Genomic DNA, 25,481 nt, shown 5'->3' with positions numbered 1-25,481 from the left:
GGCCACGGGAGTCCGTTCCCGTGTTTTTGCAGAAAAAGGATGTAGCTTATGGGAAGCTTTCACAATCTGGTTTCTTTTCAGTAAAGACCTGCTCTTTTACCCTTGCTGTCCGCCGCCACTGCCTCCTGCCCATGAGGAATCTGGCTGAAAGGAGCCGATGTAGCGTGGACATCGAGGTTTGACCCCCGGCTGGATGGCCCGATCACAGACGCTGACGCGATAGGGTTTTTGCGCTCCTGCCCGTTCACTTCGAGACCTGGCTCCGGGTCCCCTAGGCCAACCCACCGGCGGGGAAACCCGGCGGCGACCGGGTTAGGGTCCGCGTCCCCCCCTTCCGCTTCCGGGATAGGCCTAGCGCCGCCGGAAGCCCACCCGAGGGGCGGGGCCTGCGCCCGCTACGTGGTGGCGGGCGCGTCGGCCGGCGCGAGGCGGTGACGCAAGGCAGCGGCGACCAGTGGAGAGCGGCGTTGGCCGGCGCGCCCGCCTCCACCCGGCCCCGCCCCCGCCCGGCGTCGGGCCGTCGGACGGGCGGGAAGAGGTGGCCGCTCGGGCAGGATGGCGGCGGCGGCGGCGGTGGGCGCGGGCGCGGGGGGCCCGGGAGCGGCGGGCGGCGGCGGCGGCGGCGGCGGGGCGCGCGAGGGCGCGCGGGTGGCGGCGCTGTGCCTCCTGTGGTACGCGCTGAGCGCGGGCGGTAACGTGGTCAACAAGGTGATCCTGAGCGCCTTCCCGTTCCCTGTGACCGTGTCGCTGTGCCACATCCTGGCGCTGTGCGCGGGGCTCCCGCCGCTGCTGCGCGCCTGGCGCGTGCCCCCCGCGCCGCCCGTCTCGGGCCCCGGGCCCGGCCCACATCCGTCTCCCGGCCCGCTGCTGCCGCCGCGCTTCTACCCGCGCTACGTGCTGCCACTCGCCTTCGGCAAGTACTTCGCGTCCGTGTCGGCGCACGTCAGCATCTGGAAGGTGCCGGTGTCCTACGCGCACACTGGTGGGTGCAGCGGCCGGCCTGGGGGGCGGCGGCCGGGACGCGCCGCCCGGGGTTTCGGCGCGTGGGTAGGAGTGCGCTGGCGGGGCTGCGGCCCGACGGCCTGGAATACCAGACCGAGAAGTCAACTTCTGTTGGCAAGGGGCTGGGGGCCAACGAGACTTTTAGCAGGGGAGCGACTCGCACAGGGGTCTAGGGGAGGGAAGTGGCTGGGAAGAGAGCTGGGAGCTGAGCAGGGCGGGTCGCAGCTATTGGGCTGCGGGGAAGCTCCCCGGAAAGAGAAGGGCCGAGGAGGCTTGAAGGGCTGCCAGGCGCTCCCATCGCACTAGTGGAGTTGGGACAGGGTCCCAGGGTGGGTTCTGGGACGGAGACGGCTCCCTGAGAGCCCCCTGGCCTCTCTTTGCAGTCAAGGCTACCATGCCCATCTGGGTGGTTCTCCTGTCCCGGATCATCATGAAGGAGAAGCAAAGCACCAAGGTAACCTGGGAGGGTTCTGGGCCGGTGGGGGCCCCAAGGGCTTCCTGGCTGGTGCCCAGCTGGTGACGTGGTCGCGGCTCCTGGCTTCCTGTCAAATCAGGAAGTCTGCTTAGAGGCTTCTGGTGGCCCTTTCACTAATGTTCTGTAATCACTTTGGAGGCAGTGGTGTGCAGTGTGTGTGTCCCCAAGTTGCCTCTGCTGTGTGGTCTTGGGGACACTCCTGTCCCTCTCAGGTCCAGCTTCCCTTCGTGTTTTGATTCCCTACGTGTGGTTGCTAGTGGGCAGTGACTCGGTCCCATCTTGGCCAGGCCCCACGTGCCCCTCCAGGGGGACCCGGAATGGAACATCTGACGTCTTGCTGGAACTCTGACAAAGTTTCACTTCTTCGCGAGTGACCGCAGTCAGGTTGGGGACTTCTGGGGTCCGAAGTGAGGTGCTAGTCAAAAGAGTGATTTTGGCAAAATCCAACAAAGTCTTCGAAATAAAAACAACCAGGAACTGTGAGTGTCGGGACTGGAAACGAAAGCAACACGCAGAGCCTAGGACTGCATAAGGAAGATGCTTTGGGCACAATCCAGTGTCTGTTCAAGATGCCAAGCCTGGGTATTTCCTGGCTTGGGGCGAGAGGAGCTGTGGCTTCAGCCAGAGACGGCCTTGCTCCTTGTCCTTAAGTGGAAGTGCGACTCCTGTCGTCCCAGCTGGAATCCATTTCATGCTGGACAGAGCGCCTCTTCTCTAGGTGGTTGGTTTCTGGCATCCTGTATTTTATGTAACTCAAGAGTGGCGGTGCCCTGGATCGGCTTATAGAAATTGGGCCACTTCTGGCTGATTTTTTTGTTTCAGCCTCTTTTTTGTCTGTAAGACCTGGGTGTGCTCTGGAACCCGCCCCCAGGGTGATGTCAGGTGTGACTTGTCTCCCTGGGCCCGAGTTGCCTGGGAGGTGTGTAGCTTCATCACTCGATATCACGTCATGTTTATCAGGTTTCCCTGTCGTTCGGGACATTGTACCCAGCTTGGGCAAGGAACCGGCACCTTCCACTGTGGGGAAGGACTGAGGAATGGCCTAGGCAAAGACTAACGATAAAGACAGGATATGTAGGGACCCACCCTATGAGACAGATAAGGCAGGTGATTGTCATTCTTGATCGCAGGGGAAGAAGTGGGACTTAAAGGGAAAGGGGAGAGTCAAATAGCCTAATAGCCTGAGGCCCACAGCCAGCAGGGGGGTGGGGGGGGGCTGGAATTCAGGTCCCCCAGTCCGGAACCCTTGCTCTGACCCTCAGGGGTGTTTGAGAGGGCCTTACACCACCTCCTAAAATTCCTGCAGTGCTTTTAAAGTGTCCTTTGTAGGAAAAGGGTGAGCTAGAGGTCAAAAATGGATCCCATTTCTCCGGAAGTTTGGAGCCATTTAGCCACCAGATCTCAGGAACCATCGCATACGCTCTGGGCCTTGTAAAGTTGGACCTTCCCTTTGGTGAGGGACGGGAGACCGAGGCTCTCCTCCAGGCCCAGGGGCGTGTGGGGGGCAGCCTGGCTCAGTCTCGGCCATCCGTCCCTCCTGCCCCCCTTCCCGCAGGTGTACCTGTCGCTCATCCCCATCATCAGCGGCGTCCTGCTGGCCACCGTCACCGAGTTGTCATTCGACATGTGGGGGCTCATCAGCGCCCTTGCTGCCACACTGTGCTTCTCGCTTCAGAATATTTTCTCCAAAAAGGTATTTGGGTACCGTCTGGGATCTGCCTGGCGGTTTGCGGGTGCACAGGCGGGCGGCCTGTGAAAATGCGGTCAAGGAGGGATTCCCTTGGTGTTGAAACAAAAAAAAATCCTGTGGCCCTTCTGCTGGTTTTGTATTTGTTTCATTTTAAGTAATTTGTTTCCTTTTATAAAATTAGCATATATTCAATGTGGAAAACCAGAGAAAAGCCCCCCCACCCCCCAAAATCAGAAAACTTGTGTCAGGTACCATAGTGGGTGCTGGAGATGACTAATCAATAGAGACCTGCCCTGCGCCCAGGGATTCCCACGCTATTGAGCAAAATCACAGTACTTTCCCCTAAAGAACTACTGGGTTTTTTTTTTTTTTTTTTAATGTTTATTATTTTTGAGAGAGAGAGAGAGTGCAAGCGGGAGAAGGGGGCGGGGGGGAGAGAGGAGACACAGAATCCAAAGCAGGCTCCAGGCTCTGAGATGTCAGCACAGAACCTGACGTGGGGCTCAAAACTCACGGACTGTGAGATCTTGACTGGAGCCGAAGTCCAACGCTTAACCCACCGAGTCACCCAGGTGCCCCAAAGAGAACTACTGTTAATGCTAGTAGGGGTCTTTTTCTGTACAGTTTTTAGAGTTGTGATATTATAGGTATGTTTCAGAATTGTGCTTTTGAAAAATAAAATTAGTACATTTTCATTTACGATTACAACATTCTCCCATTTCATTAAAAATTACTGCTCTAGGGACACCTGGGTGGCTCAGTCAGTTGAGCATCTGACTTTGGCTCAGGTCACGATCTCCTGGTTCATGAGTTCGAGCCCCACATCAGGCTCGCTGCTGTCAACCTAGTAGTGCAGAGCCAGCTTCTGATCCTCTGTCCCCTGCTCTCTGCCCCTCCCCCACTCGCGCTCTCTCAAAAGTAAGTATTTAAGAAAAAAACTATTGCTCTCCAACCATTCATTATAAGGAACGCAGCAACAAACATCTTTGTGTGTGCAGGTTTTCTGTCTCGAGTTATTTCCTTACGTTGTTGGGTCGGAGTATATGAGATATTTATGGCTGCTGATAGACTTTGCCTGGTTGCATTCTGGAATGTGCACGAGCGATTTAGACATAAACCAGTAGAATTTCAGAGTGCCTGTTTCACTACAGCTTTACCAGTTTTGAGTGTTGGTGTTTTTCACTCTCAGTCCTTCATATTTGTCTTGGGCACGGGCTGTGTGTCTCATCATAGGGCACTGGTAGGTTTGGCGGTCAAGGTCAGATGTCAGGGCTTACGTATAGTCCCTGTGTTAGGGGCCTGGGTAACTGGAGCCCTTCTTGCCATTTTTAGTTTCGATCGGCCTTTAAAGAGGTTTTCTCTTCTCAGGTGTTAAGAGATTCACGGATCCACCATCTCCGGCTGCTGAACATCTTGGGCTGCCACGCTGTCTTCTTTATGATCCCCACGTGGGTCCTGGTGGACCTTTCAGCTTTCCTGGTCAGCAGCGACCTGGTGAGTTGGCCAGTGCCACGGACACACCCTTTTCTTAACGAGTTCCAAAGCAGTTGCTTTGCCGGGCAGTTACACCTGTGTTGACTTTGGGACATTCGGGGCCCCTGGCAGCCAGCCAGCCCTCTTCAGGCTCGGCTTTGTCATGACGCAGTTTTCGTGCAGTCGAGGAAGTCGCCTTCCTTTGCACTTCCTCCTCCAGCGCGCTGGATCTCAGGTGTTGATGGCTGCTTCATTTGTGCCAGTGGCATCAGGAAGGAAAATGCCGGCACAGGCGACTTTCCTGTCCTGACAGTCTGGCTCAGATCTCACTTTGACTTGTCAAAACCGTGCTTGCATAGCTTGATTCCTCTCTTGGTGTCATCTCTGTCCGTACTTCCTTTACTCTGGGTGTGTGCGGAGCTCTCTGAGCGCCGGCAAGAAAAGCTTCCCACCACGTGCAGGGCCAGCCTCCAGACGGTTCAGTGGAAGCTAAGCAGGTGAAAAAATAAATAAATAAAAAAGAAAGAAACTAAGCAGATGACAGTGTTAAGGAGGAGGTAGGCGTGGTTTCTTCGGAGCCGGAGTTACAGAGAGGGTAAGAGAGGGTAGTAAATTTTATTAGGGCTTAATGAGGCCCGATAGAGTTCTTGGCATTGGTCTTCAATCCTCAGCACTGCCTGGGGACATAGTGCACGTTATTTCCATTTTCCAGATGAGGAAACGGGCTCTGCTCTCACTTCCTTTCCATATTGATTAGCTGTAATTTTTCTGTAAAGAGCTTTCCATCATCACTCAGGACTAGTGTGTTACTTCCAACTACACGAAAGCAGTTCAGTGCTTTTCTTTCATTTTTTTCTTAATTACCAATGTTTAGAGAACACTTCTTAGCTTACTGTAAATGTTAACCAGTGAACGGGGGGGGGGTGTTTTTTGTGGGGGTAAAGGAAGGTCCTTTTATATATTCTTTTTTTTCAACATCTTTGTGGACGCCTGTGTCAGTTGCACATGTTAACACTTTTTCTATTCGGATTACCCTGTCTCGGCCAATGGAGTCCTTCCCACTGGCTCCCTGTCCTTCTGACAGCACAGGTCAGCCTTTGGTAGCTTTTGGTCCAGCAGGATGTTGTTTCCCGTATTGTGCCTCTCCTGTCCCAGACTTGCAGTCAGCAGCTCCTTCGAGAGTCCGGGTTGCTTGTGGTAGAGAGCGCTGCTGAGAGAGACAGGCCGTGGTGCTCACCGCTGTTGTGTTGTCATTGCTTTTAAGTCTTTGTGGTAAAAAACTAGGAAAGCCCTGTTGGGGCAGAGGGGAGAGTTCATTCCAGTTCGTTGCAATGTAACATGACAGGATTTGTCACGGCTGTGATTTTTAAGTGTACATCTTTTCGGGTACGCTTGATTCCTTCCCGTAATTACTCACGTACAAGATTCCACTGTATGCACACATAATCGCTTCAGAGTGAAAATGCCCACAGGCCAGCTGCGGACAGGATTCTGAGTTTAAGGTTTCTTTGCCGGTCTTCTTTGTCCTTAGGACATGTCCCGTTAAAGATGCACAGTTGGAATGCCGTGTTCTAAGGGCACTGGAAATAATTGTTTTCACAGTGTGCCTGTGTCACCAGCTTGTCCGGTTGGGTTCTTTTCCTTCCATCTGTTTTCCATTTGTGGCATTGCTTTCCTCCCCCCGCCCCCCAACACTGAATTTGTCAGATACCTTTGTATTTCCAAAGCCAAATGAGATGAGAAGGTTTATTCAAAGAAGTCTGGCTTCAGGGGCGCCTGGGGGGCTCTGTGGGTTATACGTCCAGTCTTGATTTCAGCTCAGGTCATGATCTCAGGGCGTGGAGCTCTGTGCCTGGTGTGGAGCCTCCTTAAGATTCTCTCCATCTCCCTCTCGCCTTCTCCTCCTCGCAGGCATGCACTCCCCACCCCCGCCAAAGTAAATAAAAAAAATAAAAACAAAAAATAAAAATATTAAGAAACAAAAAAACCCCAAGAAGTCTGGCTTCAGTCCCTATCACCTCCTGCTTTCTTGTCCCTCCCTGGAATTCTTCATTGCTATGCTCTTGGTTTATTCTTTCAGTGTTTCTTTTTGCAAATATAAGCACATCTGTATATATTCCTACCTTTCTCCTCCTTACACAGAAAGTGACTTTTTAGGTAGAAAGGAGCACTTTGCTATTTTCCCTCAATGATATTTCCTGGGGATCGATTATTCCCTATTGACATATTTAGGTCTTTCTCATTCTTTTTATTGGCTGCAGATACTGCTGGTGGGTTTCGTCTCAGTTCTCTTACTACGTCCTGTGACAACTCCTTAGTGTCTCTGTATACATGCACACAAACACGTGCTTCCAGGCTCGGCTCTAGTAACTTTGCTTGTATTTGCGTTCAGGACACGTTTTAGTTTTATTCCAGTGATTACCTTGTTTGTAATACCTTTAGTGACCTGTTCTCTTTGTCGAGCCCATACATATTTTTTACCTTGATGGGGTCCTCGTACGTTCCGGAAGACAGTTTTCCGGGGAGCACTCTGTATTTGACAGTGCTGGGCTGTGAAGGCAGGGCCCCTACCTATCTGGGCTCCCCCTCCCTGCCCTGTGTCTCTGGCACGGACGCCGGGTGACGTAGCCCCATCCCAGTGCCGTGCTTCGTGGCGGTACAGGGAGAAGGATCAGGTAGGAGAGCATCACCTGGAGTCTGCCGCTCGCCGTGTTACCAGGATTCAAAGGCTGTGTGTGGTGGGTAGTTCTGCACACGGGCAGCCCCACTGCTGACAGCTTGACCGAAGCCAGGCAGGGATCACTAGACTCCGAAGCAGGCGGCCTGGTTTTAAAGCTCTTACAAGATGAGTGAAGCAGCTATTTGAGAACAGAAAAGTAAATGGCAGTGGACAGGCTGGGGTTGAAGAGCAGATTTCAAATTACCACTGAGTCAGCAGTTTGCTTTTCTTTTCTTCCTTTTTTTTTTTTTTTTTTTTTTAATTTTTTAAATGTTTTTATTTTTGAGACAGAGAGAGACAGACTATGAGCATGGGAGGGGCAGAGAGAGAGGGAGACACAGAATCCGAAGCAGGCTCCAGGCTCTGAGCCCTCAGCACAGAGCCCAACGCGGGGCTCGAACCCACGGACCGTGAGATCATGAGCTGAGCTGAAGTCGGACACTTAACCGACTGAGCCACCCAGGCACCCCTCTTTTCTTTTCTTTTCTTTTTTTTTTTAAGTTTATTTATTTTGAGAGAGAGCAAGAGTGAGTAGGGCAGGAGCAGAGAGAGGGAGAGACAGAATCCCAAGTAGACTCCCTGCCATCAGTGAAGAGCCTGACATGGGGCTTGAACTCGTGAACCGTGAGATCATGACCCAAGCCGAGATCAAGAGTCAGATGCTTAACTGACTGAGCCCCCCAGGTGCCCCTCAGTTTGTCTTTCTTTTGCCTCCTGTATCTTCAGCCTTAACTCGCAGCCCCGGGTGCTGCACATGGTGAGAACAGAGCGAGACACCCTCTACTTCTGGATCAGGGAATAGGAAAGGGGGTTCCTGGTGCTCAGGGTAGGGGAAATGCCCTTCTGGCTTTTCCTGTTATTTTTGTTTCTTTGTTCTCCTGTGTCCCAGGCCCCTGGCAATACCGTGGCAATGGTAGCAGCAGGGTCCCACAGCACCTGAGATGCTGAGTGAGGGCAGCCTCCCTCTGCGGTCAGAGTGGGATTAGCCCCCACTGTGTATTTTTCTCTTTTAATCAGCCCACTGCTTGGTCCCAAGTAGAGGTACAGTTGTGGGAAGGCCATAGTGTAGAGCGGGATAATTGTGCCCCAGCCCTTTGACTAGAGGACTGGTTCCTAGGGGAACCCTAGGCAACGGTCAGTACCAGGGAGATGGTGGAGAAGGAGGAACTTGGGAAAGTAACCTCAGAAACACCATGAAATCCTAGGCTCACCCCTGAGCTGTACATGTGAGGATCTGACCCTAATAGCGCACCAAAGACTGACACTGAATTATGAGGTAGACTGCTGCCCACATCCCAGACTGATTGCTGGGTAGCGCACACTCAGGATGGAGCCGCGTACTGCTGGAGAGGCTTTGGAAACACAACTGACATTGGAACCAACACCCCCAGAAGGCTTGTCAAGCTTGTAGCCTGAACCCAACTGAGTCTGCTAAAACAAAATTCTGTATCAACATTCTGTAGAGGATTTAAGTAAGACCTACAGTCTTACAGTATCCTAAACGTCCAGAATATAATCCAAAATTACTCGGCATATGAAGAACCAGGGAAATTTCAAGTCCCTTCTCGTAGAAGACAATTAACAGATGCCAACACTGAGATGACACAGATCTTGGAATTATTGAACAGCGACTATTTTTTTTAAGTTTATTTATTTTGAGAGAGAGAGCACGAGCGGGCAAGTGGGGGAGGGGCAGAGAGAGGGAGAGAATCTCAGGCAGGCTCTGCACTGTCATTGTAAAGCCCGATGCAGGTCTCAAACCCACAAACCCACAAACCTCAGATCATGACCTGAGCCAAAGTCAGATGCTTAACCAACTGAACCACCTAGGTGCCCCTGAATGACTTAAAAAAAAAAAAAAAGTATTTACTTTTGAGATAGAGAAAGCGCCAGCTGGGAAGGGGCAGAGAGAGAGGGAGACAGGAACTGAAGTGGGCTGCACACTGACAACGGAAAGCGCGATGCAGAGCTCAAATTCATGAGGTGTGAGATCATGACCTCAGCCAAAGTCAGACACTTAGCCAACTGAGTCACCCAGGCACCCCCTGAACAATGACTTTAAAGCAATGATTACAATCATGCCCCAAAAGGTAACGTGAATTCTCTTGAGACAAATGTAAAGAATGAAAGGCAGAAGAACCAAATGGAAATTTTGGAAATTCAGAAAGAGTAGCTTAAAAACTCGCTGGATGGGTTCAGTAGTAGAATGGAAATGACAAAGGAAGGGGTCAGTAACTCAAAGATAGAGCAATAGAAATCACCCAGTTTGACCCACAGACACACACAAAAAAGACTAAAACACAAACAGGCAAAAAATCTGGAAGCAGCCAGAGAAAAATGATGCATTACTTACAGAACAGCGGTTTGAATGACTGTGGATTTCTCATTAGAAACCGTGAACACCAGAAAGAGGTGAAATAACATTTTTAAAGTACTGAAACTAAGAACTAGCAACACATAGTTTTATATCCAGTGAATACAGAACCTCCAGAACCAATAGAACTATAAAAAAAAAAACCGACCAAGCAAAAAGATAATATCAGCAACCAACTGGGTATCTCACTGACATTTGTAGAACATTTTACCCAACAACAGTGTAATAGACATTCTTTTCAGGTATTCATGGAACATTCACCAAGACAGACCATATTCTGTTTCATAAAACAAACTCTAACAAAAAATCTGAAAACATATAGGGGTGCCTGGGTGGCTCAGTTGGTTAAGTGTTGACTTTTGATCTCAGCTCAGGTCACAATCTCATGATTTGTGGGTTTGAGCCCCGTGTTGGGCTTTGTGCTGACAGCACAGAGCCTGCTTGGGATTCTCTGTCTCCCTCTCTCTCTCTCTGCCCCTACCCCACCTGTTCTCTCTCTCTCTTCTCTCTCTCTCTATAAATAAATAAATTAAAAAAAAAGATATTAAAACATACAAAGTATCTTCTCTGACAGCAGTAACAGGAAAATCTCCACAAACATTTAGAAATTAAGTAACACATTTCTAAATGATGCAGGGCCCAAGAGGAACCCTCAAGGGAAATAAAAAATATTTTCAACATTAAAATGATAGAGATATTGCTGACTATTCTATATACAGCATAGATGAAATAGACCAATTCTTCATAAACCACAAACTATCAAAACTCACCTACCCAAGATGAACTAGATAACCTAAATAGTCCTATAGCTTTTTTTCTTCTTTTTTAATTTTTTGATGTTTTATTTTTATTTTTGAGAGAGAGAGGGAGACACAGAATCCAAGACAGGCTCCAGGCTCTGAACTGTCAGCACAGAGCCCTATGTGGGGCTCAAACTCACGAACCGCGAGATCATGACCTGAGCCAAAGTCAGACACTTAATCAACTGAGCCACCCAGGCACCCCAGTAGTCCTATAGCTTTTAAGGAAATTGAATTCATAGGTTCAAACTTTCTAAAAAGAAATCATCAGGCCCAGCTGGTTTCACTGGCAAATTCTACCAGACATTTAAGAAAAAATAAATATCGATTCTACAGTCTCCTCCAGAAAACAGAAGACAGGGGAATGCTTTGGGCCATATAACAAAACCAGTATTCCTCATGGACGTTGAGGCAAAAGTTGTTAACAGAATATTAGTAGGGGCACCTGGGTGCCTCAGTTGGCTGAACATCCAACTCTTGATTTCAGCTCAGATCGTGATTCCAGGGACATGGGATCAAGTCCCACATAGGGCTCTGTGCCAAGCATGGAGCCCACTTAAGATTCATTCTCTCTGTCTCTCTCGCTCGCTTGCTCTCCCCATTCCCCCCACTCACATTCTTCGTCTAAAACTTAAAAAAAAAAAAAAAAAATTTTTAAAAGCGCCCCAAATACTAGTAAATCGAATGTAGCAATGTATAAAAAGCATAATACACTATGACAAAATGGGATTTAAATCATGAATGCAAAGCTAATTCAATATTTGAAAATCAGTGTAATCTCTAACAGTTTAACAAAGAAAATCACTTATTCATTTCAACTGATACAGAAAAGGCATCTGACAAAACCCAACATCGTTCATGAAGATAAACACAACTAGGGGCGCCTGGATGGCTCAGTTGGTTGAGTATCCGACTCTTGGTTTTAGTGCAGATCATGATCTCACTATGTAAGATCGAGCCCGGAGTCGCAGATCCCACTTAAGATTTTCTTCTTCCTCCTCTGCCCCTCCCCGACTCATGCATGCACATGTATGCTCTCTCTCAAAATAAAATAAATAAAATACAAAGTCAACAAACTAGAAATAGAAGGAAACTTCCTCAACCTGATTTTTTTTTACATGAAAGCTGATTATTGTCAACAGCCATTCTTTAAACATGAACATGCATGTAGAATATTCTGCACACACGTCAGTTTTTAACATTAACGGTTAAACACACAACCTACATCCTTATGAAAATAGTCAAAATGCAAACATAAAACAAAAGTCTTACTAATTTTTAAAAATTTTGTGTTAGGTACCATTTGTACAACATAGTTAATTTAGACGTTTTCATTTTGGCTGTACATGAAAAAAGCAGCCAGTTGAAAATAAAGGCATTGAGGGTTTTTAAGTAGCAGAATAGGCAGTTTTGCCATGCAGGAGAAACAATGTTAAAGATTAGTTTTCCCAAAAAATCCACATTTAAAAATATTTAGTTCAAGTCACAGAATTTTTCTCAGTAGAGACCTCAATGTGATGCATAATTAGCTGCCTTAGATGGCCCATTTGAAAGGACGGTGTCCCTTCCCCAGTATAACGTTACCGATTTTGGCACAGAAAAGAAGTCTTAAGTATGAGAACATGATAAAAAAAGATGGAAGAGAACAGAGGAAAGAAAGAAACAGCAAGAAAGAGTACATGAGCTAGTAGTTGCAATCACTGAAAACTGCATTCTCAGCCACTGCAGAATACTAATACCATGATGAAAGATTGGAGGTTTTTCCTGCTAAATTCAAGAATAATTTCAGGATGTTCATGCTCAACATGTTTATTCCACATCATACTTGACATCCTGGCTGGTGCAGTAAGACAAGAAAAAGAAATAAATAGATTTGAAAGGAAGAAATAAAATTCTCTCTAACCAGCAAAACCTTGTTCTTTAGTATTAATTATAAATAATTGCTTGAATTTTAACTTCAATTTTTCTCCTTGGAAAAGGTGGTAATGAAGAAAAGTTGAGATCCATTAATTTACACAGGCATACCTTGTTTTATCCCACTTAGCTTTATCACACTTCGCAGATACTCCATTTTTTTACAAATCGAAGGTTTGTGGCAACCTCACATCAAGGAAGTCTATTGGTGCCGTTTTCCCAACAGCATTTGCTCACTGTCTTTGTGTCATGTTTTAGTAATCTTTGCAATCTTAAAAACTTCTTGTTACTGCATTTGTTATGGTGATCTATGATGAGTGATTATGACTGACTGAAAGCTCAGGTGATGGTTGGCATTTGGGAGTAATAAAGTTCTATACATTTAATTAAGGCGTACCCCTTTTTTAAGACATAATGCTATTGCACATTTAACAGTCTACAGTATAAATATAACTCCTATACGCACTGAGAAACAAGAAAAAAATCACTTGACTTGCTTTATCGCAATATTTCCTTTATTGCAGTGGTCTGTAACTGAACCTGCAATATTGCGAAGATATATGCCTGTAGATCTGTGTGTATGTGTGTGTGTGTGTGTGTGTGTGTGAGAGAGAGTGTGCGCGCGCGTGTGGATAGATAGATAGGTATTGAGTTTTTTTTAACCTTAAAGCTGATTGGAATATTTACATAGATAGGCAGACAAACTGGAATAGTCAAAATAAGTCTGAGAAAGAATAAACTTGGAGGAATCACATTATTTAAAGACTTAGTATTAAGGTACAGATACTGGTTAAGGGGGAGACACATAAATCAGTGGAGCAGAATCGTGTGCAACTAAATGCATACAAATTTGGGTAATTGATTTTTGACAAAGATTCAAAAGCAATCACAGGGCAAAGGGTAGTTTAACAAATGGTGTTGGAACAACTGGACATCGATAAGCAAAAATCTGAGCCTTGGCTTAGACCTCACATGTTACAGAAAACTTAACTCATAATGTATTCCAGACTTAAATGTAATGATAACCTTTAGGGGAAAAAAAACCACACACACACACACACAGGAGAAAAATCTTCATCATGACTTGGGATTAGTTCTTAAGACATTCCACCAAAAGCAAAGTCCATAAAGAAAAAATTGGTAAATGGAGTCTCATTAAAATTTAAAACTTTTGCTCTGTGAAGACACTACTAAGTGAAAGAAAAGACAGACTCCCAACTGGGAGGAAATATTTGCAAATGACGTACTAACAGAGAACTTGTGTTTTGAATATATAAAGAACTCTCAGAACTCAATAGCAAGATCATAACTTGCTTAAAAATGGGCAAAGGACTTGAACAGACTTTTTCCCATTGGGACTGTCTAGATGGCATGTAAATAGGCAAGTAAAATATGTTCAACATCATTAGGCACTAGAGAGAAACAGAACCAGAATAAGATCCACCTCATACCTATTAGAATGGCTATAATAATAAAAAAATACAATACCATGTTTGTCAAGGATAAGGCACAGCTAGAATTTTTATATGTTGTTGGAATAAGTACAGAATGGTACAACCATTCTAGAAAACATTTGGGAGTTTCTTCTGAAGTTAAACATACGCTAATTGTATGACCCAGCAATCTCACATGTGGGTGTTAACTTTAGAGAAATGAAACTCAAGTTCACACAAATGTTTATAGCAACTCCACTCATGACCTCATGACCACCAAAAACTGGACACAACCCAGATGTCCTTCAACAAGCGAATGAATAAAAAACGAAACAAGCCCACTTTGGTACATTCATACAACGGAGAGTTGCTTGGCAATGAAAAAGGTCATCAGCTGTTGTTCCTTATGACAGCTTGGGTGGATGTCACAGGCATTATTGCTGAGTGAAAGCAGCCTGTCTGAGAAAGTTCCATCCTGTATCATTCCAGTTCTAGGATCGTCTCTAAAAGGACAAACCTAGAGGGAAGGAGAACACACCGTTAGTTTACCTGGATTGGGGAAGGGGATTCATACCAAGAGGCCTGAGAGAGTGTTTCAGGGTGAGGGAGTGGTTCTGAATCCTGATTGTGTGGGGAAGAAACACTTGACTGGTATCAGTTTTTTTTAAAAGCTGGATTGACTGGGTTCCTTTTCTGAGAAATAGGGATCTAGGCAAGCTGGCTGGCTCATAAAAACAGCTTGTAAGACCATGTCGGTCATCTCAGGAAAGGACTCGGGAGTGAACAGGTCAGCTTGCCACAGAAGCATGCTGGTGGGCTCACGTGCCTTACAGGGGCTGTTCCAACGAGGGGCAAAAGTCAGAGTGACCGTGAGGTCACCTAAGTGTATCTTGCTGCCCTTTGAGAGGACCTTGTGATCCCTCTCTCTCTCTCTCTCAGGGTGGTGGGGATGGAATCAGGTGGCCATTCTAAGACCGTTCCAGCTCCCATGCTGGCAGGCCACTAAATGCCACCTTCCTGGAGGGACCCAGCTGTGTCCAGTACCAATGTGGCTTGAGGACTGGGATGCAGAGAGGAGGTGCCACCGCGCAGCTGTGGCTTTGCTACCTTCACTGAGCCACACTAGGTCTTGAGGGTGCTCTGCCCTTGGAGCACAGGGACGTGGGGATTGTCCCAGCACTCCAGACGAGGTCAGACACTGTAGAGGTGGACAGCCTGGAGCTGTGCGTGGCTGGTGTACTGTCTCCTGGGGCCCTTCCACTGGCCTGGCCACCCTGCCCTGTAGCAGCCTCTTGGTGCCCCTTGGTTCCTCAGGACTGGTACCGAGGTAGGACTGTGGGAGGTGGGGAGGCATAGGAGTGGTGCCACATGCCTTCCGGTATCCAGCTCTGAATAGATGTCCGTAAATGTTCAGCACCGGGCATTCCCAGCCGCCTGGTGGGGGCAGCCCCCCACCTAATTCTCAGCTGCTGCCTGTTCTGGGATCAACCCAGGCTCAGGGGGATGGGTGGGGGAAGGGGGTTCTGTGGTCCAGATGTCTGCTAGTTGTGAGTTCTTAACTTCTGGGCCCCTTTGATCAGAGTGCCTCATTCCAGAGAGGGTCAGATGATAACTAAAGTTTTTGAGAACATCTCGTGTTTGGCTTGGGACTGTTTTAAAGCACTTTCACAGCCATGAACCCTTTTGATTGTTCCCACAGCAGCACTGTGTGGGCTCAGCAGGGTCAGTGTCTTCTGTCGCACAGAGGAAGAAAGTGTGACTTGAAAGGTCAGGTGGCTGGAGGTGAAGGGCGGGGAGGAGGGGGGGGGTGGTTCTCAGTAACAGGGCAGACCCAGGGCTTCTTGCTTCTAGCCTGGGACTCTTGTATTACTAGGTTCTGTGCATACTCAGGGGCTGCCTTCCCAGGGCCTCCCTGTCCTACAGAACGTGTCATGTCTGCTACAGTCTGAATGTGTCCCCCCCACTCAAATTTCTATGTTGAAACCCAGACTCTCATATGATGGTATGAGGAGGTGAGGCCCTCGTCAGACAGGGTTGGTTGGCCTTATAAAATGAGACCCAGTGAGTTCTCACCCCTTCCACAACATGAGGGCACCGTGAGAAGACCCCACCTATGAACTGGGAAGCTCATACAAGACACTGAGTCTCTTTGATCTTGAACTTCCCGGCTTCCAGAACGGTGAGAAATAAATGTCTATTGTTTATACCCCCCACCCGCCCATGGCATTTTGTTATAGCAGCTCAATTGGACTGAGACAGTGTCCAGTAAGCAGACCTTGCTCCGCTAACCCCACAGCTCCCAGTCCTCACTGTCCGGGACAAGGGAAGCTCCAGTTCACCTCGTGCTCTCCACCCTTGGGGCTCTTGGAGCCTCCCCATCCTCAGCAGCAACGGAGTGGATTATTGCTGTGCCTGCGTGCAGTGTCGTGAGGGTCAGAGGTTGCGCAGATCAGGCACCTGTTATTACACGGCAACACACAGCTGGAACTGCTCCCCGCCTAGACGGCTGACCCCAGTAAGCCACTTTGTGCCTCTCCCCCACTTCTGCCAGGGCCAGCATGTGACCCCAGTGCTGTTCTTGTTTTCTCGTCTCTGTAGACCTATGTGTCCCAGTGGCCCTGGACGCTCCTGCTCCTGGCTGTCAGCGGCTTCTGTAACTTTGCCCAGAATGTCATTGCCTTCAGCATCCTCAACCTCATCAGCCCTCTGAGCTACTCCGTTGCCAATGCCACCAAGAGAATCATGGTCATCACGGTGTCCTTGATCATGCTGCAAAACCCAGTCACCAGCACCAACGTCCTAGGCATGATGACAGCCATCCTGGGGGTCTTTCTGTATAACAAAGTGAGTCTGAGGTGGGGTGGGGTGTCCCCTCGATACCCAAGGAGGCACCAAGAGTCGGTGGAGGGGAGAAGAAAGGGCCTCACCCTGAGCCGAGAGGCTGGGGTTCCAGCTCCCAGCTTTGTGGCTGACTGGTTTATGGTGTTGGTGTGCCCCTTCCTAGCCCGGCTTTCCTTTTCCTGTGTAGATTATTCTGGGTCCGTGCCATACTCCAGCTGTGGCTTTTGGGTCTGTGGAGACTCTGTCAGGGATCTCACGGTCTCCTCAAGAAGACCGTGTTCGGTCCAGTGTAAAGACACAGATGGCTCATAGGGAGGGCTGGCCATGCCTGAGCCCCGCTAGGGCCAGTGCTTCGGTGGCGCCTTGAAGGGCTGCTCGGATGCCCGTTGCTCCTCTGTCCTGTGTGCATGTCCTGGGGAAGGAGCCAGTTGTCTCACTGACTCTCTTGATCTTGCAGACCAAGTACGATGCCAATCAGCAAGCCCGGAAGCACCTCCTCCCTGTCACTACGGGGGACCTGAGCAGTAAGGAACATCACCGGAGCCCCCTGGAAAAACCCCACAATGGCATCCTCTTCCCCCAGCACGGGGACTATCAGTATGGCCGCAACAACATCTTAACAGATCACTTCCAGTACAGTCGGCAGAGCTACCCAAACTCATACAGTTTGAACCGTTATGACGTGTAGAGTGTAGAGGGCAGGGTGGTACCTGTGTGACTCCTTCCCCCACTCCCTAGCAGTACCAGAAACTTCTGACAACCAGTGAATGTACGACCCAGCCGAGGGGACGGTGCACAACCATCAGAAGACCCTGGGCTTCCCAGCCCCTTGGGGGCAGCAGGACGCTACCCTGCAGTAAGGGCCACCGCCCTCAAGCTCCCGTGTTCCAGGCCCTTTCTTCCTGGAGTCTGTCATCCGAGGGCTGTGTTGCTGTGGAGATCTTGGCCAGGTTTTTACCTTTCTGTGTGGACTTCTTCCCCAAGTTATGTATTTTGAGAGTTCTCGTTCTGCTTTCCAGATAGTATTTCCAGGTAACTCTCCGGAGAGGCGGGATCACTGTGGATGCAGACCTCCCCGAGCAGGCAAGAGGGGGTTCCTGGGGGCCAAGGAAAGGACAGTAGGATGGTGCTGGAGAATGACAAACTAGCTGCTTCAGTTCCGCTGCTCAGGCCAAGGGCCGAGGCAGGCATGGAGCAGAGGGGTACTAATTAAAAGCATGTCCAGCAACAAAGATGGACCCAGTTTCCGGCCAACCCCTTGGCTGTTTGCAGTTACTGGCAGATCTTCCAAAGAGAAAAGCTACTGCAATTAGCCTTGAATTCTTGGAGCCTAATTCTTTGACCTGCAAGTCAGAGTCAGTATATGTCCAGATCCAGAGGGAAGGGCAGCTGCTGTCTCCTGTGCCCTCTCTTTCCTAGCCAGAGCAGGGCATCTCTCCTTGCTGGGGACAGCAAAGGGGGAGTGGCTGAGGGGCTGTCAGAGCATTAGGAAATCACGTTCAGTGTTTCAAGCTCTGTTTTTGTAATATTCGTTTTGTCTTTTCTGATGAGTCTTCGCTTCTGTGATGACTTAGTAGGATGTTTGGTGGGGAGATGTTAACTTGATGAGGATCTTGCATTTTTCTAGGGAATATTTTGCAGTTGTGTGTGTTTATGCCGTTGTCTCCTATGGGGGGTGGGGCGCATGAGGACTGGCTTATAGATTGAAAACCCTTTTGTTCTTAAGTGTTTAAAAACAAGAAAAACTCCTTCTGGTGATGCGTGTCATGATACATTTCAGCATTAGTAGGAAGCGCTGAAGTTTCTGAAGCTCCTAATGGCCCCAGCCGCCGAAAGCAGAATGAATCAAGAATGTCATCTCAACAGTTTGTGTAATAGATGAGACCACAGCACTTTGATTCCATGACCTGATCTGGTGGGGTGTCTGCATTAGGATCGGAACCATGTCCTGGTGAAGGGGAGAAGCGGCGAGCACCAAGCTAGGATTTGGGTTTGGATAAATCACGTATCAGGAAAATGATGTGGCCCCAGCAGGTAGCCCATGTGCCGAGGTTCAGGTCAGGGTCTCCATCTTTCCTAGCGTCACAAGAGGATGCTGTCCTCGCAGAGGGGACCGCTGGCTCAGCTGCTGGGGTCCCTGGTGATGTCTGCCTTCCTTCGGGGCTGTGCCCAACCTCTTGAATAGGCACTCGGAGGAAGCCGCAGGTGGGACAGTGGGTCACCCTTTATGTCTTGGTGAGACATTTCCCCGTCTGAGGGAGTACCATAGCTTATGATGGACTCCTGGTTTGGTTATTTTTGTCAGCTTATGAGTGGGCTGTTCCTGGAGGTCACCCGGTCCCCTTGTGGCCGGAGTTTATGCACCACCAGCCTCAGGTCCCTGTGTGTTCACGTGTCGTTCACTTTCTTTGTAATTATTTTGGTTGGCCCCAAGTTTTGAGACGGTTGCTGTGTAAAACGGGAAGGGGAAATCTGAAGGGCATTTGTGAAAAGAGTTTGCCGAGTGTCTTCAGAGGCATTACAGTCTGTAGCTGAACTTTTCTCACTGGTGACTAGCAACAAATGGGGGTAATTCTGCACCACAAAGATACTGTGGTGGTTGTTTTTATGATTATAGTGACTGAGTCCTTGAACAGATAATTGAACTCCAAAATGAACTGTGTGTCTTTTCAGGTTTAATGAAATTTATGATGTTGCTAAAATTTGTATATTGTTTCCCTTTTCCAATGCAAGATCTGCTGGCGAGGGGAACGGACTGGTTTTATTACAGTTTATAAATTAATAAATGGGGTATTTAATTCTGTACATAAATCTGCAGCAAGTACATACACTGGAATGAATGAGACAATCATATTAGACCAAATCATCCGATCAAAAGACAAAGACATATTTTTGAGACTTGAAGGTTCAGAGCTGACACTGACCTCCTGAAGGCCAGTTTTCCAGCCACTTTGGCCCTGGCCTACCACCCCCGCCCACTCCCACATTCCCATTTGCAGCTCTGTTCCCCTCTCCCTCTTCCTTGCTGGGGTTTGTGGCAGGAAATTAATCTACCCATCCATTGTGTGGTCTTGCCTACGACACTAACTCGAACCCAACTCCTTCATTTTACAGAAGGGGAAACTGAGGCTCAGAGGGCATTTTCGAATAGTGTTTGTTCACTATTTTGAGACTTGGTGTGGACTTTTTAAGCACCTTATTTTAAGTCATTCGTTATAGGGAAAATAAAACCCCTATTAAAAAGGAGAGAAATCAAACATGTTGAAGTGAAGAAGCACTTAGGATTTCTCAATTTTGCTGTGTATTTGGTATACATCATGCAACAGGCCCTTTATTGTTGCTGGGATACAACCAGACCCGGGTAACTTAAGGTCTAACAGCCTTAAGGGGATAGAACATTAAATTATTAAAGGAACTGAAAATTGTGAATTCTTTTTTTTTCAGTGGTCACCTGTTTTCAAGAATTAAATGCTATAGACTTCTGTGGGATTGATACTGTGTGTATATTCATTGATGGCATTTACCAAAAATAAACGATGGTCTCCAGGGAATCATGACTGGTCCTAATTTGTCAGTGAGGGTCTGAGTGACCCTGTCTTCAGCGTGCCCGGCAACAAAACATGTAAGAGATAGAAAGAACGAACCAACTTGATTCTCACATCTGAGTAAACTGCAACTTTTTTTCCTGAGCCAAAGATGAGGACATGTGATGTGTGAATTTATGACATGGTAGAGTAAAACCAGAGACACAGCTCAGCAGTTAATGACATGCCTTTATTGAACAAAATAACACGGAAAACCCAAGAACGTGTAGCAGCTGTGCTCATGGAGCGTATTTTTGAGGAACAATGGCTAATAGTGAGACCTGCTCCACGCCTAACACAGTGGTGGATTTTCCCCACACAATCCTTACAAGGTTTATTAACCTTATTTTACAGATGAAAATGAGGCTCGAGGGGGTTATCACACAGGAAGTCTGCTTCCAAAGCCCATTCCCCCCCGCATATTAACTCAGAAACCCATTACCTACAGAATTTCCTTCAGCCACAGTTGAAGAGTAGGAGTTTCTGCTACAACAACTGCCCACATCCTTTTAATTCATAATCCTTTTGTTCACTGATTTACTGAACACTTCATTTGAGTCAAGTACAGGAAACAGATGCCTAGGCCTCAGCACGCTTGGCTTAATTTGTAGATGTGTAACTAAGTTAAGTAGCATATAGGGGCTATATTGGAGATATGGAAAACGGTAAGGAAGTACAGGATAATTATTTGAGGGAAATGGAATGGAAACGTTTGCCTTATTACACTTACAATTCTCAGGTTATTTTACTTGCATATTTTATATTATACACATCTCATTTAACCATCAGAACCCAAGAGGGAGATACTGGCACCATTTTCCAGGGAAGTGGAAACAAAGCCCATGGACCAAGCCGGGAATCCAGGAGTGTCTGACTCCAAGCCAGGGCCCTTTGCCCGGCAGAGCGGCCAAGATACAGTGAGCTGTTTTGTTTTTCCTCACCTTTGTCATGTACTCGCCATGAGAGGAGGTGATGTCCTCAGGGGTGTGTCCTTTCGTTGCAGTTGTGTGGGCCATGCTGCCCCAGTAAGACCTTGACGGAGCCCTCCCGTCCGGGCGACCTGGTGGCTTGGCAGTCCACCACTGCAGCTGCAACGGGGCCTCCAGAGGCTCTGCCCCAGGATGGAGTTGCTGCCTCACAACTCAAGACCTGGTCCTACGGAGAATAACAGCTCATGCTGCACGCGGCCCCGTTGTTCAGACACAAGTCTCAACTCCTACCTGGGGCTGAACACTCCAGGGACTGGAATACTCCCATTTATCTATCTCCCCAGGGCAACTCCTTTGTGACCAGAGGCTGGCTCGGTGACAAGATCGGGCCCTGAGGAATGCTGCTCCCTCAAAGACTGGATAGGACCTTCTCTGTTCCCACATCATTCCTCCTGCTGTGGCTTCAGCTAGTTGACCACACGGGGTTCAGTTACTGTAGGAAACGAGGTTGACAGTAACACCAAGCTTTGGCTTTATTGAGACTACAGGTCTGGATGGGCATTAGACTTCCTTAGTCACCCGCTACTTTTTTAATAACAACTTTTATTGTCTATGTATTTTTTCAGTTTGAAAAAAATTGTTAAAGCTAAAAAATATCTGTACTATACAGACATCAAAAAGAATGAGTTAAGGGTGTCTGGGTGGCTCAGTCAGTCAAGCGTCCAATTCTTGGTTTTGGCTCAGGTCACGATCTTAAGGTTGTGAGATAGAGCACCGAGTTGGGCTCTGCCCTGCCCCCACTTGTGTTCTCACTCTCAAAATAAATAAACTTTAAAAAAAAAAAAAAAAAGAATGAGCTAGATCTATGTGTGAAGGGAACAATTTCCAAAATATATGGATATATAAATGTGCTTGTGAATACACAGTATGTTTCTGGAAAGACACACAAAAGACAACACAGCAGTTGCCTGTGGGAAGGGTATATATGCGTCTTTTTTTTTTTTTTTTTTAATGTTTATTTTTGAGAGAGACAGAGCAAACAGGGGAGGGGCAGAGAGAGAGGGAGACACAGAATCAGAGGCAGGCTCCAGGCTCTGAGCTGTCAGCATAGAGCGCAACACAGGGCTCGAACCCACAGACCACGAGATCATGACCTGAGCCAAAGGCGGATGCTTAACTGACTGTGCCACTCAGGCACCCTGTTATATACATGTTTCTTTCAAAACATGTCATATGCATATTATTTTATAACCCGCTTTAAAAAAACATGCCATGGGTGCCTGGGTGCCTCAGTCAGTTGAGCATCCAACTTCAGCTCAGCTCATGATCTCACAGTTTGTGAGTTCAAGCCCCGCATTGGGCGCTCTGCACTTGGTGCAAGAACCTGCTTTGGATCTTCTGTCTCCCTCTCTCTGCCTCTCCCCTGCTCACACACTCTCTCAAAATAAATAAACATTAAAAAAAAAAAAAAGTATGCCAGAAACATTTCCTCATGTTATTAAATATCCTCTTGATTTTGTGCGTCTGTTCTATTGAGGGAATTCTATTGAGGGAATGTGCTATAATTAACCGATCCCTACTGCTGCACATTTAAACACCATTTTATGGGATAACTTTGCAGTGCACAGCATAGCACATACTTCTGATTTGGGATAAATCCTTCACAGCATGTTTGCAGGTCAAAGCAGGTATGCATATGGCTTTAGACATTTTTCCATTCTGCTTCTTGGGGTGGGCGGGAGGGGTCTCTTCAAGTTCATCTCGCCCAGGAGTATGCATTTTACTGGTTTCCTTAAGAGTTGTTTCCAGGTTCTTGAGACCATCGGTGGAGCAGCCTCTGCTTTTGGCAACTCTACTGCTTTCTTTTGACCAGTGGATTCTCATTTGGCCCACTGAAAGGCGTCTGTGTGAGGCCGCCTGATGCTTAAATGTTCAGTTTCAGATAAATGGCATCTTAAACACTGAGAAATTAATGTAGTGGGGCGCTTGGGTGGCTCAGCCAGTTGAGCGTCTGACTTTGGCTCAGGTTATGATCTCATGGTTTGTGAGTTCGAGCCCCACATCGGGCTTGCTGCTGTCAGCCCGTCAGCACCACAAGTGTCAGAGCCACTTCAGATCCTCTGTCCTCCCCCCCCCGCCCCTCCCCCCAAAAAACAAAACATTAAAACTAAAAAAAATTAATGTAGGGGTGCCTGGGTGGCTCAGTTGGTTAAGCGTCTGACTTGATTTCAGCTCAGGTCATGATCTCACGGTTTATGGGTTTGAGTACCACTGACAGTGTGGAGCCTGTTTGGGATTCTCTCTTTCCCTCTCTCTCTGTCCCTCCCCTCCTCTCTCTCTCTCTCTCTCAAAATAAATAAACTTAAAAAAAATAACCGTATAAAAGTGGTCACAGGTTTACATAATCATTTGAGGGGACAGTTGAGCATTATCAGTATTAAATGTGCACATCCTACGCTAAATCATTTTAACAGTGGCCTAAAAGTGGAATCAATCAGAGACTCCATAGAATCTGGCTTGAATAAATTATTGTACATCCGCATCACACTGTCCTGAGCAGTCACGAGAAATGACCGTACAGATTCGTTAACCTGTCTTGGCTCACAGATCCTGTTAAGACTCTAAAAAAACACTGTGTATCTTTAACTCACGAAAACACATACAGGTACAACAGCGTGCTATCTCTGAATTCCACCCGTGGCGGATCACAAATTAAAACCCCGATGTAGACCTTTACTGGCACCTGTAGCCCCCGGATTACTGGGCTTTATACTGAACAGACCAACATCCGTGCTCCCTTTGCCTGGTGTGGTCACACAGCTTGCTGCAGAGTAGGATCTCAGTGCAAACCTCACTTCCCAGGGGCAGGCCAGACCCCCCTCCCTCATCAAGGTCTCGGTACCCAGCTGTTTTCCTTAATAACACTGTTGGAATGACGTATTTGTCTACTGATTTATAGGTCTCTGCCCCTCCTGGGCTGCCTGCTCAGGAGAGCAGAGTTCAGGCACCACTGGGACATCACAAGCCACGTTCAGCCTGCTTTTCCGTGAACCAAGAATAGTCTCCACTAGGGAACATCTGCAATCAACTCATGCCAGGGAAGACCGACTTAGAACCGCCAAAAAAAGCATTCTGTTTTTCTCAGCAGACCTGTATTTTAAAAACTGCTTAATCATTACATTCTGAATGCCACCAATAAAAAAATGTTAGGGACATTTTCTCTTTGGTTACGCAAGTACCTACATAATATGCTCCGTTTTGCCTCTTGGCCCACAGAGCCTAAAATATTTGCTATCTGGCCCTTTATAGAGAAAGTTTGCCAATTCCTGGCCTAGAGCAGTATCTGACATACAGGAGATAATCCATGAGCGTCAGGTGGCGAAATTTGTAACCAAAGAGAAAAGTATCTAAAATGTATGGACGCTTATTTGCACAGAAAAAATAGGGACGTAGAGCCAACCAAGCGTTAATGGCAAATCTCAAGAAGGTCGGCTGGCCGGGACGTCCAGTCTACGTTCTCTAACGTTTACGGCTGCTGCTTTTATCTTTCCCCACCATCAGCACGCGTTCGCTTCGTCATCATCTGAGAAGGAATGTGCATCTTTCAGGAAGGCGCCGAGCCCACTGGGCGCGCAGTCTAGAAGGCCGGGCACCCGCAGGTCGTGGGCGCTCATTCCACGCCGCTTGAATGACTGCACGGAAACCACGCGAGCCCCAAGGGGACGCAGTCTGAGGCCGGCGAGGGTGGCGTAGGCCCCCCGCCCCAAAGTCTTCCTTACCAAAGCGTTGGGTCGAGCGAAAGAAACTGAGCGGAAGGATCTTGTGAAGTTCAACAAGCCCAGTTCCATCCCCGCCAAGCCCGTCGCCTCCCGGTTCTAACGCCCGGGAAGATGTGACCGGCGTCACGGCCCGGGAGCCTCCCGGACGCACCTCACCTCGTAGTGTTCTCACCTCAGCCTCGCGAGGAGGAAACACAGGCTTTGACCGGCGCAGGGACTCCCCAGGCAGCTGTCCAGCGGAGCACGCAACCTGCCAGGCCCTCCAGCTGCGACGCCGGCTCGGGAGAACGCCGCGGCGGCGGCTAACGGTAGTCCGCCACTTTCCCCACGTTCCGGGGCGGAGCGCGACAGCGGCCCACTCCGCGCAAGCGCGGGAAGGCCCCTGCGCGTGCGCATCACTAGCGACCAGTATCGCGCGGCTTCTTCCCGCCCGCCTTCTGCCCTCCCTTCCGCGGTTTCCCGGCGACG

At 48.3% G+C, this 25,481-nt stretch overlaps 1 protein-coding gene and 1 long non-coding RNA gene across 4 annotated transcripts; one reads left to right on the top strand and one right to left on the bottom strand.

Moving 5' to 3' along the window:
• The first annotated feature begins 555 nt into the window (after window positions 1-555).
• On the top strand, window positions 556-20,272 carry SLC35E1 (solute carrier family 35 member E1). The gene is made up of 6 exons (XM_047841656.1): window positions 556-982; window positions 1,386-1,456; window positions 3,033-3,170; window positions 4,536-4,661; window positions 16,479-16,724; window positions 17,179-20,272. The coding sequence occupies exons 1-6, from the start codon at window positions 556-558 to the stop codon at window positions 17,407-17,409; spliced, it is 1,239 nt and encodes a 412-aa protein (XP_047697612.1). The 3' UTR covers window positions 17,410-20,272.
• LOC125156035 (uncharacterized) lies at window positions 11,387-25,429 on the bottom strand. 3 transcript variants are annotated; one of them, XR_007148448.1, is made up of 3 exons: window positions 25,165-25,429; window positions 21,247-21,460; window positions 11,387-14,397 (listed from the first exon to the last, which is right to left on the bottom strand). It is a non-coding gene; the product is annotated as an uncharacterized LOC125156035 (long non-coding RNA). The 3 variants fall into 3 exon arrangements; XR_007148444.1 differs by having other exon boundaries at window positions 25,170-25,429; XR_007148443.1 differs by having other exon boundaries at window positions 25,186-25,426.
• Between the last annotated feature and the right edge of the window lie 52 nt (window positions 25,430-25,481).

This window comes from Prionailurus viverrinus, chromosome A2 (assembly GCF_022837055.1).
Source record: "Prionailurus viverrinus isolate Anna chromosome A2, UM_Priviv_1.0, whole genome shotgun sequence".
Taxonomy (NCBI): Eukaryota; Metazoa; Chordata; class Mammalia; order Carnivora; family Felidae; genus Prionailurus; species Prionailurus viverrinus.
This window is presented reverse-complemented; position numbering and strand designations above follow the sequence as displayed.

Coding starts and splice junctions, on each gene's coding strand:
- SLC35E1 (XM_047841656.1), top strand. CDS start 556: ATGGCGGCGGCGGCGGCGGTGGGCGCGGGCGCGGGGGGCCCGGGAGCG. Junction 983..1,385: donor GGTGTCCTACGCGCACACTG/GTGGGTGCAGCG, acceptor CTCTCTTTGCAG/TCAAGGCTACCATGCCCATC. Junction 16,725..17,178: donor GGGTCTTTCTGTATAACAAA/GTGAGTCTGAGG, acceptor TTGATCTTGCAG/ACCAAGTACGATGCCAATCA.